The following is a 14722-nucleotide window of genomic DNA, read 5'->3' as shown; positions in this document are numbered from 1 at the left end:
ATAAACTGAATAGTTTGAGCCCATAGACTGGACATTTCATTGCATTTTCCCAGTATTTTTTTTTCTAATAATAACATTAATTTTTAATTGAAAGAACATTCAATTGAATGAACAAAGGAATCACAAGTGAAATATAAACAGTATTTTTGTGCCACCGGATGAATTCTTTCTCGCGTAGTTCCCAGTTTTCATTAACTTTGAACGTGAGCCGAGTATAATCGATATCATAATAATAATCATAATCGGAAATTAGCAAAATCAACTGTCGTTCAAAATTATACCGACTTAGTACAAATACCGAAATCCATTTTTATTGCCCCGGTGCTATAACACTGTTCTTCTGTTTATGTTGAGTAAATTGTTCCCCAATGAAAATGTTCGTGTATACGTTGAATGTCCAAATTTGATTAAATTTACTTTTTTTTATGTGATTGTGTTCCTTGTTCTGTGTCTTCAACCGGCGACGTTAACGACTGTAGAATCCGTTTAATATTTGGTTTATTCGGTTTGTTATGTCTTTGGCGAATGTCTATTGTTGAAAGAGCAAACTATTAAATTCTATCATAAGTCGGCTTAACGGTTGTCTTTATTGAAGTTGAAACATTTGTAGCTGATGTTTCGGCGCTCGGTTGTTGTTGAAATGGTCATAATCTTTATGGTTGATATTCAGTGGTAATAATAATTGTCCATATTATTGCAATTCAGATTGGCATTCAGCTGAATGTTATCATTCATTTCTGAATTTCGAAAGCACTTTTCTCGGGCCATGATTGCCTACGCAACGGGAAATCAGTTGTTTTCTTTATAATCTTTTTGCCACAATCATTATGTGTATAATTACGTGGATATCTCAGACAGACTGAGTGCGTTGCAATAAAATTTTGATGTATTTTTTCGTCGTCTTCTTCTTCGTCATCATCCTCTGAAAGACGATGTTTCGTCGGTGGATGGTTATGCGAAGTGCTAATTTCCTAATTAAAGACATTAATAGCTGATTAAAAGACCTTAAACTATCTATCGTCTGGACGTGACGTGCGCCCGTATTCGGAACGCAACATTCAATCCAACCGGAACTGTAATTAAGAAAGTTGCAATTTCGGCGAGTCAGGACAAGGCAGTAAAATTGCGATTTATGTCTAACGTTTCGTCCAATATGAATATATGTGATAAACGATTTGAGTGTGTTAACGATGTTTCTTGATCTCTGTAGACGTGATACCATTTTGAAAGTGCGGAATGCTCAAACAACAACGGAACAAAAGAAACAGAATAAGAGACACAGCAATCGAATGTGTGACAAGAGATATGAGTGTTTGTGGAGGTGCCGAGGCCGAGTATACGTTGGAAAAGAAAACTTGGAACAAGTAGTCGATTTTAGTGTTTGTCACGTTTTCGATCCCGTTTTAATAATAAGATGGCGCGGCGCGCAAAGAATTAAAGTGGAAATGTCGAATGTCCTGGTAAATGTTGCGTGCACTCATTGATGAGCCCCATTATCACGATATTAACTTGGAGAAAAATAGCCGAAATGCTGAAGCTTTTGTTTTTGCGCCCATCCTGTCGGAAATCGAATTAATGCTTTGGATGAGCGCGGCCCAATAAATGCCGATGCCTTCAATTTTATCGATATAAAATGGCACTTTTGCCACCCCACCTTCCCTAGAGCAGCGTTATCACACATAAACAAAAACTCATCCGATCACATTTATAGCGATTGCTATGGCAAACATTCAATCAAAAGCCGTTAGGTGTTCATGACTCAATCGAGATGCGATTGAATCGCTTGTCGTCCTTTTTTTATTCCTAGCTGTGTGTGTGTGTGGCGGTATGCTGCTGCCGGACAATCGCTGATATACCGATGGCCCCGTGATTTAATGCCATAAAATAATAAAATTCGAACGCGCACAACGCGTGTGTGTATGTAAGACGATGGTGATGGTGACGACAGCAACGACTACGGCGGCGACTACGACGACGATGACGACGTCGGCATTGTAGTTGAAAATGAAATTTTCGTTAACATTGATGAAAAACTATGTTGCCGGATTTTCGGGGTATTACTACCTGTGACTGGCGTGGGCCGGTTGACAGGTCGCATATGTTGGATTCGTTTTGTACATTGTGCTGATCCGGATTATCGAAAAGTTTCGTTACAGAAATTCTGTAACAAAATTGCGGCAGTAAGCTTACATTTCGAATATGGTGCGCGCGGAATTTTATCATCAGTCAGCCGTTCATACATCCACATACACACTCTTTCTCTCACCTCTTTCAGTCTCTCTCACAAACATACACACACACATCGTTGCACACGAGCCACATTCAACATATAGCGTAACTGTTTTTTCCGGTTTCCTTTTTCCCGATGCAATTCTGTGGCACGAGTTAAACTCCATAATATACATATAGAGAAAGAGCATTATGTGCTATAGTTGCGATTCAACTGTTGCGATTGGGATATTCAGAGCTGGTGTTGGTGGTCGGTGTGTGCAGTGGATGGAGGACTGGAGAGCCGACGCTTACCGAATATTAAATGAATGTACTGAAACCGTTTACTGAATATTTATTAAGTGAAAATCACAACATGGAAAAGAGGTTATCGCTTTTTTTGATGCTTTAGCACATGCACTACATATCTGAAATGCCATCGAACCAGAGATTCATCAGGCAATCAAGCAGACAACAACACATTTATTTCGTCCGAATCGAGGGTGTAGTGAAAGGCTTTCACTTCGCTGCGTGCCCATATGTGTGTGTGAGGGAGAGAGAGAGAGAGAGAGTGAGTGGCTCACAGCGTAAAGCTCTTAGCCTTCATTTGATGTCCGTTTTTCATGCATTGCACGTTGTTTTCGTCGCAATCGAATTGAAGGACCGTTTTTAATTTTGTTTTGTTTCTGTTTTCCTCGTTCGATTTGGGTTTATGGGCTTTTGCTTATTTGCTATACGCAATTCAGAGTGCCAATTACAACAGTTCGCATTATGTTTACATGTTTACATTGTGTGTATTTCGTCGTACTCGATAGATTTTCAAAAGTGGAAAACATGCCCATGATTTTGGCTGAGTTCAGGGATATTGCCAGCAAATAATAGCGCAGAAAAAAAAAAAAAAAGGCAACACGCAAAAACGACACTTTTTGCCTGTTTGCATTCGGTCGCACAATTTTTCTAGTTTATTTACCTTGTGCCACTGCTGGTGCTGGTGCTGCTGTATTTTTTTCTGTCTTTTCGTCGACAGACATTTTTGATTTTGGTGAGCGTTCCATGTAAAATACTTTAAACCCAGATTTCCATTTTATTCAATCGCTCAGATCGCTTCGTTCGTTCGTCACAAATGCTGTGTTGTTTCGTGCCGCGCCGGGTGGCATCACAAGGGGTCACAATTGAATAAAAACAAAACATTTTCTATTTGCTTTGTTTTACATGTATCGACGGGCTACAAATCCAATTTATAAAATGCACTATATTACAATTTTCGCTCGTTTTACGGTGACAAAACATTTCGACTGTTCTCGATTTGACTTTCTGCCGTATACACACATGACTTGTATCACAGCCAGCCGCCTGAGTTTCTGAAGGGCAAAGAGCACATCGAGAACGAGAGCGAGAGTGCGACAAAAAACACACACACACACACACACACCGTGTGTTTGTGAGTGAAACCTCATATTTAACGCCATTTCATGCAAAATGCTTGTGGTATGGTTTTCAATATTCAAATATCCTCATTCTCATTCTCATGCGTATATACAAAACGCAACGCTGGCGACAAAATCACGAATCAACACCGAAAAAACAACGAAACAAAAAAAAATGCCAAATTCATCGTCATTCAGAATTTTCCATCGATAGAGCAATGAGGTACCGAAAAAACGTGACGTTTCAAAAAAAAATGAAATCCGAAAAAAACAACGGAAACGAACTGATTTACATGAATAATGCACACTTTTCGGTAGCTTTTTTTTTATTTGCTGAAACTTTTTTTGTAAATAATGATTTTTTTCGGCGAGTGGAAGCAATTTGATACAAAAATTGGAAGGAAGTTGAACGAAAGGGCATTGCTGCTTCCACCGTATGAATGGTGATCGCAAAATGTCAATCAAAACTAGGATCATGATAAGGAACGTGTGAAGGCTTTATACCATTTGTGCTTTTTGCAATAATATGAAATCGCCATGATTATTTACCAATCAAAAGTACTGAAGTACAGTGTATTTGAGTACGTACCTTCGACACTACTGCTTGAAAGCAAAATGGTATGAAAATCTGCAAGAATTTACGCCTCGTTCTTTATTCAATTTTTGGCTTTATTACAAGTGGTTTCTCTTTTTCGCAACGAAAATAATTTTTATTTTCCATTTTTTTCACCTGAAAAAACTATATTTTAATTTGTGAAATAAAAACTAATGTCATTTAAAGAAAAAACAGAAGTTGATTTGATTCATTTCATTCCAACTAAAGATTGATCATTTGAATGGGCAAGCGGAATAATGAAACGTAATTTTTTTGTAAATTAGAGAGCCCCTGAAAAAATTTTGCGGTAAAAGTGCCACACAAAAATATTGTCTGAATTGGTTTTCATGTACCACTTTTACTGACAAATTGTTTACGAGGCTTGAAGCCAGTTCTATGTGGTGGAATCGTTATATATTCAAAATGTCAAAACCAAACTTGAATTCAAAAATGTAAAAAACAAGACTGGAACAACGACATAAACTCAAATCTGAATCACAAACTAATGTAACAATTGAAAAAAAATGAACCATGCATATAATTCCATGCCAATACTTTTCCATCACTGCATACACGGAATGGTATTATTTTATTGCCACTTTTTTTTCTACATTTTGGCAACAAAAGCTTTTACGAAGAGTGACTGCACCGGAAAAAAGTGGCCAATTGTTTATATATGAATAAATGCATCATGTCCTTTCGATGTGGCTATTATTTTTGAATTGAGTCGGTATTTTATGGAGTGTTGATTGTGTATTTATTTATTGAAATTGATTTCTCTCTTCACTGATGATAAATGCCGCTTTCGAGAACCATAGATCATGCTTTAAGAATAATTCGAGTTAAGAAGTCAATTTGTCACTCAAAATGGAAAACTTTGACTTGTAACACGTAAAACGTTGGCTATGCATGTATTTGTGTGTAGATATGATTGAAGAAAACCGACAATTGCCTATGGCTTTTCTGTAAATTCAGTGTTAAAAAAACGAGTGACACATTTCGGTTCACTTAAAGTGCTTTTTTTCCTCTTTGTTTTGTGAAAATGTGCTTAATATGTGCGTGTGTGAGCCGCTGTAATGCTGTTGCCGTTCCATTCCCGGATATTGACAGCAACGACAGATTTTGCATGTTTTCTTTTGGTTATTATCGATTTGCGATGTGTATTAAGTTTGTAATTGTTAATGCAATTAGGCAGCCTAACGAAAATGGATAGAAAATATACATGAAATGTTCTGCCTCATATATAAATGGAATTTAGCCATGAGCCAGACTCAGTATGTTTTACTCGGTTGCCTAAAAATCATCGGCTTGTTGCTTGCGCGAACAGTCAACCCATCGTTTTGTGTGATCATTCCCGGAATCAATTTTCTACACTCGATATTTGTGATAATTTACGCCTGGAATATACTTGTGATTGGTATTCTATAGTGAATTCAAAGAAAAAAATGACAAGAAAAAGAAAAACAATGTGAAAAAAATGGCATATTTCCGTTTTGCTGCATACATTTTTCAATACTTACTGTGCAATTGACAATGAATTGAGTAGTTTCGTTTGGCGAAATTAATTTTCCCATATCGAAGTGGTCAAGAGGGAACGAAAGGAAGTATGAGAAAGGAATCCATTAACAAAATGAACGAATGCGTGTGTTTGAGAAATAAGAATGGAAATCTTTTTCTTTTCAGAAAGAAATTTAAAAAAAAAAAAATTCTTTTCAGAGAGAATGAACGGTTTCTAAACTAGTGAATGAGGTTTGAACTGGTAAATGACGATTTGACTCAAGCATTTTCGGAAAGAACTCATTATGTTGATGTGTAATAGAGAACAATAGCCGCAGAAATCGACAATATCATTCTTTTCCGCTTTGAAACCCTCTGATGCACTTGTACCCTAACAAAATGACACACTCATCATTGGAATAAGAAAAAAAATGTCGCTTTTCTTTTGATTTCTCCCACTTTCCAAAGTATCATGTCATAAAAATACGTATCTCCATTCGAGACTGTACTTATTTGTACAATGTACTGTTCGGTACATGTGTATGACTCAAATATTTGTATCCACTTTATCACTTCGATTGTCAGCGAGGCTGATTTATTTTATGAGACAGTTATGAACAGCCACGGTTTGGAAAATTCAACATTCGCTAGCACAAAAGTTAAGTGTTCGCGGCCTTCAATTTAATTGTACAGAGGGATTGAAAGAGAGCGATCGAGAGAGAGAGAGAGAGAGAGAGAGAGAGAGAGAGAGAGAGAGAGAGAGAGAGAGAGAGAGAGAGAGAGAATGACAGAGTGGAAAGAGAGAGATGGAGAACGAAAATAAAACGCTTGTCGAGTGCAGCCAAACGGAAATATTGTGCGCGCAAATTTGGTGGAAGTAAAAGTGAAAAATTTATCTATATGTATGTTTGTGAATAGGAACAAATAAGAAGAACGACCAAGTAAAGAACTAAATCATTAATCAAAAGTGAAGAAAGCGAAGAGAGAAAAAAAAACTGAAAGAAACAGAAAAATAAAAATCGAAATACGGGAGGCACATTGAGCGCAGTCCACGTTATTTTTTTTTCTTTCCCGACGACAACGACCAAAACAACAGAATTTCTATTATTATTTTATTTTTCTCTTCTACTTGTTGTGACCCGGTTGGATTATGTGCATCATTACAGTTGCAATGAATCATATGTGCGCTTAATGCGTGAACTGGAATCATACATTTATCATGGCTCTTATGAAGCAATGAAGCAATGAAGCAATGAACTCAGATTAACTGCAAGCACATTCCTACAGCATCCACCACATTCTGGATAAAAGAGACAGAAAATATTTTGTGATCACACTCTCACACAACACCAACTGACTGCAAAGAAAAACGGGAATTATTATTCGTTTTTTTTTTTCGTTCGCCGTTCGAAAGTAAAACGCGCGCAATCCACAAACATGGCTCACAAGAAAGGCTCCGGCTCGGGCGCAGTAAGTGTCTATTCACATATTTACAACGTATATGTTTGCAGGGAAATTGATGAGTTTTTGGCCACTTTCCGCATACAAACATACAAAATCCAATCAACTTTTAATGGCACTTGAACACACAGGACACAACTTTTCGCATCGTCTGTTTTTTTTTTCTTTTTCTTTCATTGCATTCTTAATAATTCATGCGCCATTTATTGGCGACGAAAGTCAAGTGCATGTGATTATGGGCGACGGAAGATTATAAAATGCCCAAACTTATGCAAACAAGATATTATGGAAATGGGCAAGCGAATCTTCATCCCCAAACAAAAACATACAGCACTCGGAAATGTGATTTCTTTCCTTTTTTCGCTCTCTCGGTTCAGTGCACATTTGCCGAATCGTTCGAATGTTCCACTTCTTCGGCCCATATCGCAAATCAAACCGAATTTCCACTACCTGAACTTTAATTTTCTTTGTATACACAAGAATGGACCAATTTGTGACGGACAAAGAAATTGATTTTTTTTCTCGTGCAGCATTGCCAGAATTTGAAATTCAGCTGAATTTTTAAGATATTATCCACCTGAATTTGAATGATAATACCGCTTTACATCAAAGATATGCAACGATGGAAATCAATTTAGAGATCGATAAAATCGAAAAAATGCTTATTTAGCGTAGGCAAACGACCTTTCCCATTTTGAAATGGAAAAAGAATGGAATAATAAACATTGTTTGTGATATTTTCTTCTTCTCATTGACTGATAAACATTAAAGTTTAAATGGATTCCATCTGGTGAAGTACATTTTGTATTTGGGGATAATTCGATGTAATTTCGTCTCACTTAGCCAGACATCAAGGAATTGGAATTAAATTTTTCCATAGGAAGCGTTTCTTTCATGTTCAAAATCACTAAATACTTTTGTTCTCATAGAAAAAAAAATCAAAACAAAAAGTAATTGAAAACTGCTTTAATATTTTATCATCGTTTAAATGACTCACTTTGGACTAAAGTGAATTTAAATTTGAATTTTTCCCCATTTAGAATCTACTTTTGATTTAAAAATAATGTTTTGAATGAAGTTATTATGAAATTTGTGGTTTCTAAACAAAAACAATTGCTTAGGTTGGTCTGCAAATCGACGCTCCATCCCGATGCAATTCACCACGTCCATCGATGGCCAGTCTTGATATGTCATCATGTGTGCGCGTCTTACCAAAACCACTTTCACTGGAGGAGAAGAAATATCTACTAGCTGTCGAAAGAGGAGACTTGGCTAACGTGCGACGGTGAGCATTTTTTTTTGAATTATTAATGGGCTTTTGCTTTGAAGTGCTGATTTATTCGTAAATTTTTCGGTAGTATAACATCACTGATGTTTTTTTCCCTTTTTCCTTGTTAAGTAGTGTTTTTAGAAGCATTTTTTTATTTGATTAAAGTTTCAATTTGAAAAAAAAAACACACCAAAATCTGACTGTTTGAGAAGAAAAACTGTATTCAAAGCACTTAAAAAGCTCACTATTTTCATAGACAATAAATGAATCGTAAACATTTTCAGTATGCTACAACGAGCGCACCGTAAAAAAACATTCGATATCAACTGTTTCGATTCGCTAGGGCGAGGCGCTCTTACGATTGCAATCGACGCAGAGCATTTAGAAATGGTTGAATTGCTTGTTATCATGTCGGTGGAGACAAAAGATGCCTTACTGATTGCAATTAACGCCGAATTCGTTGAGGCTGTAGAACTTCTTTTAGAGGTTTGTTCTGAAATTAGAAAACAATTCAAAAGTGGTCATTAAGAAAGAAAATGTTGGACGAACAAAAATTGTTCGAATCCTAAACAATAGAAACCATTCAAACCGTTCAATTATGCCATTTTGAAACTAACTTTATTGAAATGACATTGCACGCAGCACGAGGAACTTATTCATAAGGATGGCGAACTATACGTGAGTATAAATTCAATGACAGTGCTGGTAGTTTTGCTCTTAAAATCTCGATGTTCATTGGATTCAATAACCAAATGTTTTATTTCAAACCAAATTGTAGAGTTGGCAAAAAGTTGACGTGAATACGAGCATGTTTACACCGGATATAACACCATTGATTTTAGCTGCGCATAAAAATAATTATGAAATTTTGAAAATTCTCTTGGATCGTGGTGCAACCGTTCCAACTCCACATGATATTCGGTACGTGTGTTTTTACCCTTTTCGTTTCTATTTTTACCGATAAAAAAAAACAACTTGGTTCTTCATTCGATTTTAGATGCGGTTGTGATGATTGTCTTCGAAAATCATCCGAGGATTCGTTGCGATTCTCATTGAGCCGTGTGAATGAATATCGTGCATTGGCCAGTCCATCGTTGATTGCGCTCAGCTCAACCGATCCCCTGTTGACCGCGTTCCGATTGTCATGGGAATTGCGTAATTTGGCCTTTGCCGAACAGGAATGCAAATCGGAATATTTGGATTTGCGTCGTCAATGTCAACAGTTCGCTGTGGATCTATTGGATCAATCGCGTAGCTCACAGGAATTGGCCATCATTTTGAATCATGATCCAGAGGCACCACCATACGCCGATGGTGATCACATGAAATTGGCACGATTGGAACTTGCGATTGAGTACAAACAAAAGAAGGTAGGTGAATCGGTAAACACTTTACTTCTGTGAAGAAAAAAAGAAAAAAAAAATACAGAGTGAAGGAGCACCAACAAATTTGGCTGAAAAACAGAAACCAACTCAAAGAAGAGACGAAAAAAAATATAAAATAAAATGCGAAAGAAAAACACTTATTCCCCGTTTAGTTTGTGGCTCATCCAAATATTCAACAACTTTTGGCAGCACTTTGGTATGAAGGTGTACCCGGTTTTCGTCGTAAGAAAGCTGCCGAGAAAATGTTTATCATCATTCGTGTGGTTGTATTCTTCCCATTGTACTGTCTCATGTATATGCTAGCACCGGAATGCGGTAGTGCCAAACTGATGCGAAAACCATTTATGAAATTCTTGATTCACGCTTCGTCTTATTTGTTCTTCTTGTGTAAGTGTCTATAAACTATATGTGCTCCCCCCCCTTTTCCCACTCCCCCCATATGAAAATGTTGGCTCATTAAAATGATCGTTGTTTCTTTTGACACAGTCATTTTGATTTTGGTGTCACAAAGAGCGGAGGTACATGCGATATTACTATTTGGGACGGAAAGTATGAGGAAAAGTATGGAGGAGCAGTTGCGACGACAGCGTGGTAATGGACCGTCACCGCTTGAACTGCTCGTCCTGCTGTATGTCGTTGGCTTTATATGGGAAGAAACGCAAGAGATTCTCAACGAAGGAATTCGCAGCTACTTACGAAACATGTGGAATTTCATTGACTTTTCGCGAAATTCACTTTATTGTCTGGTTGCTTTGCTGAGGTATGTGTGAAACCACAAATTCCGTACGCACATCTGCGCCGATCCGGCACAATGATGAATCTGCTTTTATGTCGTTAATTAAGCAACAATTCGACATATTTTTTACTCTCTCACTCTCTCCTAAATTTCGTTAAACAGATTTATTGCCTACATTCAACAAACATCGGAAATTTCAAAGGATCCCAGTACAGCCTACATTCCACGTGAACACTGGGATGATTTCGATCCACAATTGATTGCTGAGGGTCTGTTTGCTGCGGCCAATATTTTCTCGGCCATTAAATTGGTTCACTTGTTTTCGATCAATCCCCATTTGGGACCGTTGCAAATTTCTCTCGGCCGAATGGTTATCGATATCGTCAAGTTCTTCTTCATTTACTCGCTCGTACTGTTCGCATTCGCTTGCGGTTTGAACCAACTGCTGTGGTACTTTGCCGATTTGGAACATTCAAAATGCTATGACAAACCAAATGGAATGGCAGATTGGGAAAATCAGGGTGATGCGTGTATGAAGTGGCGTCGGTTTGGAAAGTAAGATGAAAAATTCCGAAGAAAAGAGTTTTGTTTTGTCAAATCAGAAAAAAGAAAAACTAAAAGAAAAAATTGAAAAAATTGGGAAAATTAATTGAAAAATGCATTCGAAACGTTTGCAAAAACACACAATTTGAACGATGTACACATTTCTCTCTGTTTACAGTCTATTCGAGTCGTCGCAGTCACTGTTTTGGGCCAGTTTCGGTATGGTTGGATTGGAAACGTTCGAACTCGAAGGTATTAAATCGTACACCCGGTTCTGGGGTCTTCTCATGTTCGGTTCATACAGTGTGATCAACGTAATCGTCTTATTGAACCTGCTTATTGCCATGATGTCCAACTCGTATGCAATGATTGATGTGGGTATTTTTGTTTGTTTGTTTGTCTCTCATTCCACTTGTTTCTCATTCATTTCATTATGTTTTCTTTCATTCCTTTTTCCATTTCCATCGTCATTTGTGCAAATTGCAACTAATTTGTTTGTTTGTTGGTCTATTTATAGGAACATTCTGATACTGAATGGAAATTCGCGCGTACCAAGCTGTGGATGAGCTACTTTGAAGAAAGTGGTACTCTGCCTCCACCATTCAATATTTTGCCATCGGTTAAATGGATTACGCGATTATTCAGAAGCAAAAAGACTCGCGAAATCAAACGCGGCTCAACCATTGTAATGGATCAACTTTTAATTTATTTCTCACTTAATTAATGGATTTTTGCTTACACATTTCTGTCTTTTTTCTCCTTCTGTTGTTTTTCTATAGCGTCGACGAGAAGACCGAGAAAATCGATATACAAATGTGATTAGATCGTTGGTATGGCGTTATGTATCGGCAATGCATCGTCGAATGGATGATGAAACCGTGACTGAAGACGATATCAACGAAGTGAAGGGAGACATTTCGGCCATGCGATACGAATTGCTTGAGGTGTTTGAACGGAATGGCATGGACATTTCGACGGCTGACAAAAAGGAAAAATCTCATTTGGCTAAGCGAATGAAGGTGTGGGAACGTCGTTTGATGAAAGATTTCCATGTTGCACCGTCCGAAGGTGGTGCCGAAGGTGAAGATGCGGATAAAGTGAATGAAAAGGGATTGGCACGATTCCGTCGCGTTGCCCATGAAGTGGTCCAATCGACCGCAACACATAAGTGGTCGGCAGCTGTACAGGGTGTCACAGACACCCAAATCGGTCGATGTCGCAACCGTAACAGCTTCCGAAACCAACAGAATCTGGCGAAGGCAATGAGTGAAGCGAAACGTTTGGTTCAACATAGTCCAATCCAATCGCGTCCATGCACTCCACTCGAGTACAGCGATCCAACGACAAACACTTTACTCGAACTGTTGAAGAATATTAGCGAAGAAATTGGCGAATACCCCGGCTCTCGATCACCAAGCAAACAAGAACGGGAGAATTCCATTTTGCAATTGCACGCAATGATCGGTAGTAAGGCACCGTCACCATTGCCACCAAACATTGTGCAGTTGGCCGAAAGTATGGCTAAGATTGACGATCAAAAACAACGACAATCCATTTCATCGACTTTGTCGCAAATTAGCAACGAATTGGATAAAATGAAAACGCGTTCACGTTCTGGATCATTTGATGCTAGGTACGGTTTTCTTTTGTTTAAATTGCTTGAACTATTCGTTCTTTCTTAACTTTATTTTTCTAGAAATCTTTTTAAACAATTGATTTTTGGAAAAGATAAGCTTGGTTTTTAGACAAATTTCCTTCGATTGTTCAAGATTTCTGGACATTTTAGAAGATTGCAATTACAGTTGCAATTCTTTGATTGATATATTATTTTTCTGAATCGAGTCTGGAATAAAATTTTTCATGTGTTTTTTTGGGTGTGTACAAAAACAGAGGCCAAGACGTTGTACAATCACCACCACCAGCGTCGACATCACCCATTGGTGGTCGCGTGAAGACACCTGAAATGAAATCACCAAAATCAAAATCGCCTGAAGTGAAAGGGCGTAAATCAATCACATCGATCGGTTCAAGTGGATCATTTGGTGAACCAAGTGTTAGCGGAGCTCGTTCACCATGTCCAACATCCAAACCGATTGTTCCATTACCCGAGATTCAAATCACTCGTACCGAATCAAATCGGTCGACCATAGATGAGAAATGGGTAAAACCTAAAGAACTGGAAGAAGATAAAAGTAAGATTCAATTATTTTATTTTCACGTAAACAATTTTTCCAACGCAATTCAATTTCGAAACGAGTCAAAAAAAGAAAAAAAGTGAAAACATGAAAAATTCTAATGGTTTCAATTCTCCAAATTTCAGTGAACGAAAAGCCGAAGGCAGGAGCACCAAAGGTGATTAAACGTCGTGCTCCGGCCCCAATAAGTGATGGTCGCGATATTTCGATATCTCGCCCGGTTGTCACTAAGGTTGACCACAGCAAGGGAATGATACCACCACCACCGTTGAAAATCCAAATGCCGACCACATCTGGTTTCTCCTCAAAGTCAGAACCATTTATTGCACGTCCACCATCTCCTGCAAAGGTGGTTGAACGACCACCGTCACCATTGCCACGTCCAGCATCGCCATTGCCCCGAAAATCACCAACCCCACCACCACCAAAATCTCTAGCATCCATTAATTCGTCATTTGCACCGCAATCGATGGACTCGCTCACGAGCAGCTCGGAAAGTTTGGTCAAATCCAGTGAACCATCCAGCGAAGCAAATCAAGCGGCTGGTTCACCACCAACATTGCGTCCCACTAGTCGCAAGGTGACCGATGTCACCACGATAAGACGTCAACCAAAAACCGGCTGGCTTTAAACAAAAACTTGTTTAAACAACCGTGCCTTTTATCTCTCGATTCATAGGAATGATTTCAGAGAGAGAGAGAAAAAGATGAAAAAAGCTAAAATTTATATGATGGCGCATATGATGCCAGTTTATAGGGGCGTATTTTGTATTGAAACTTTAGAATGATTCAACAGGGAAAAAAACAATTTCAACATATTATTTATTCAAATGCTATCAATGCTAATCTTCAAATTCAGATAATAAATTTGACTATTAAAACCAATAACAACCAAGAAATTCGTTTGACCTCACGTTTGTTTTCATTTTTGGCATTGTGTTTGTGGAAATGATTCGTGCGGTAGAGTAAAAAATTTTCTCCCTCTTTCCATTTCTATACCTGTCTCTCTCTCTCTTTCTCTCCCTGTTTGATGCAAGCAAAACCATGGACAATATACAAACCGATTGAATCTAACCAAATACAGAAATTCTATATGCAAATCCAACTGTTGAACGCAAACTTAATTAATGCTGCTCGTTAGACTGGAAATGGAAACAAATGCTATTTACTCTTTGCTATTGCACTACACTGCACTGCACAGTACAATTATGTGTATGTGTGTTTTTTTACTCTTCTGGATAATGTATTTTCAGAAATTACTCACATCCATTTTGCTATTATGATTTCATTTGTTTATGGAATTATTGGAGGACTTTGAGATTTTAATTCATATCTGAAACTTCAAAAACACACACACCACTTGTCCATTGAACTTGAAATATAATAATTAATAAACAAACAAACAA

At 37.8% G+C, this 14722-nt stretch overlaps 1 protein-coding gene across 1 annotated transcript; it reads left to right on the top strand.

Moving 5' to 3' along the window:
* Nucleotides 1–5497: 5497 nt before the first annotated feature.
* Nucleotides 5498–14215, top strand: LOC129574578 (transient-receptor-potential-like protein). The gene is made up of 15 exons (XM_055456751.1): nt 5498–5647; nt 6646–7197; nt 8310–8473; nt 8743–8944; nt 9101–9136; nt 9237–9379; nt 9456–9828; nt 9996–10230; nt 10330–10603; nt 10742–11134; nt 11301–11496; nt 11640–11807; nt 11902–12755; nt 13013–13314; nt 13443–14215. The coding sequence occupies exons 2-15, from the start codon at nt 7165–7167 to the stop codon at nt 13946–13948; spliced, it is 3879 nt and encodes a 1292-aa protein (XP_055312726.1). The 5' UTR covers nt 5498–5647; nt 6646–7164; the 3' UTR covers nt 13949–14215.
* The last annotated feature ends 507 nt before the right edge of the window (nt 14216–14722 follow it).

Source organism: Sitodiplosis mosellana, unplaced genomic scaffold (genome assembly GCF_009176505.1).
Source record: "Sitodiplosis mosellana isolate CC-2019 unplaced genomic scaffold, AAFC_SMos_1.0 Smas_scaffold_6165, whole genome shotgun sequence".
Classification (NCBI taxonomy): domain Eukaryota; kingdom Metazoa; phylum Arthropoda; class Insecta; order Diptera; family Cecidomyiidae; genus Sitodiplosis; species Sitodiplosis mosellana.
Note: the sequence above shows the minus strand (reverse complement) of the source record. Positions and strands in the feature narration are given on the sequence as shown.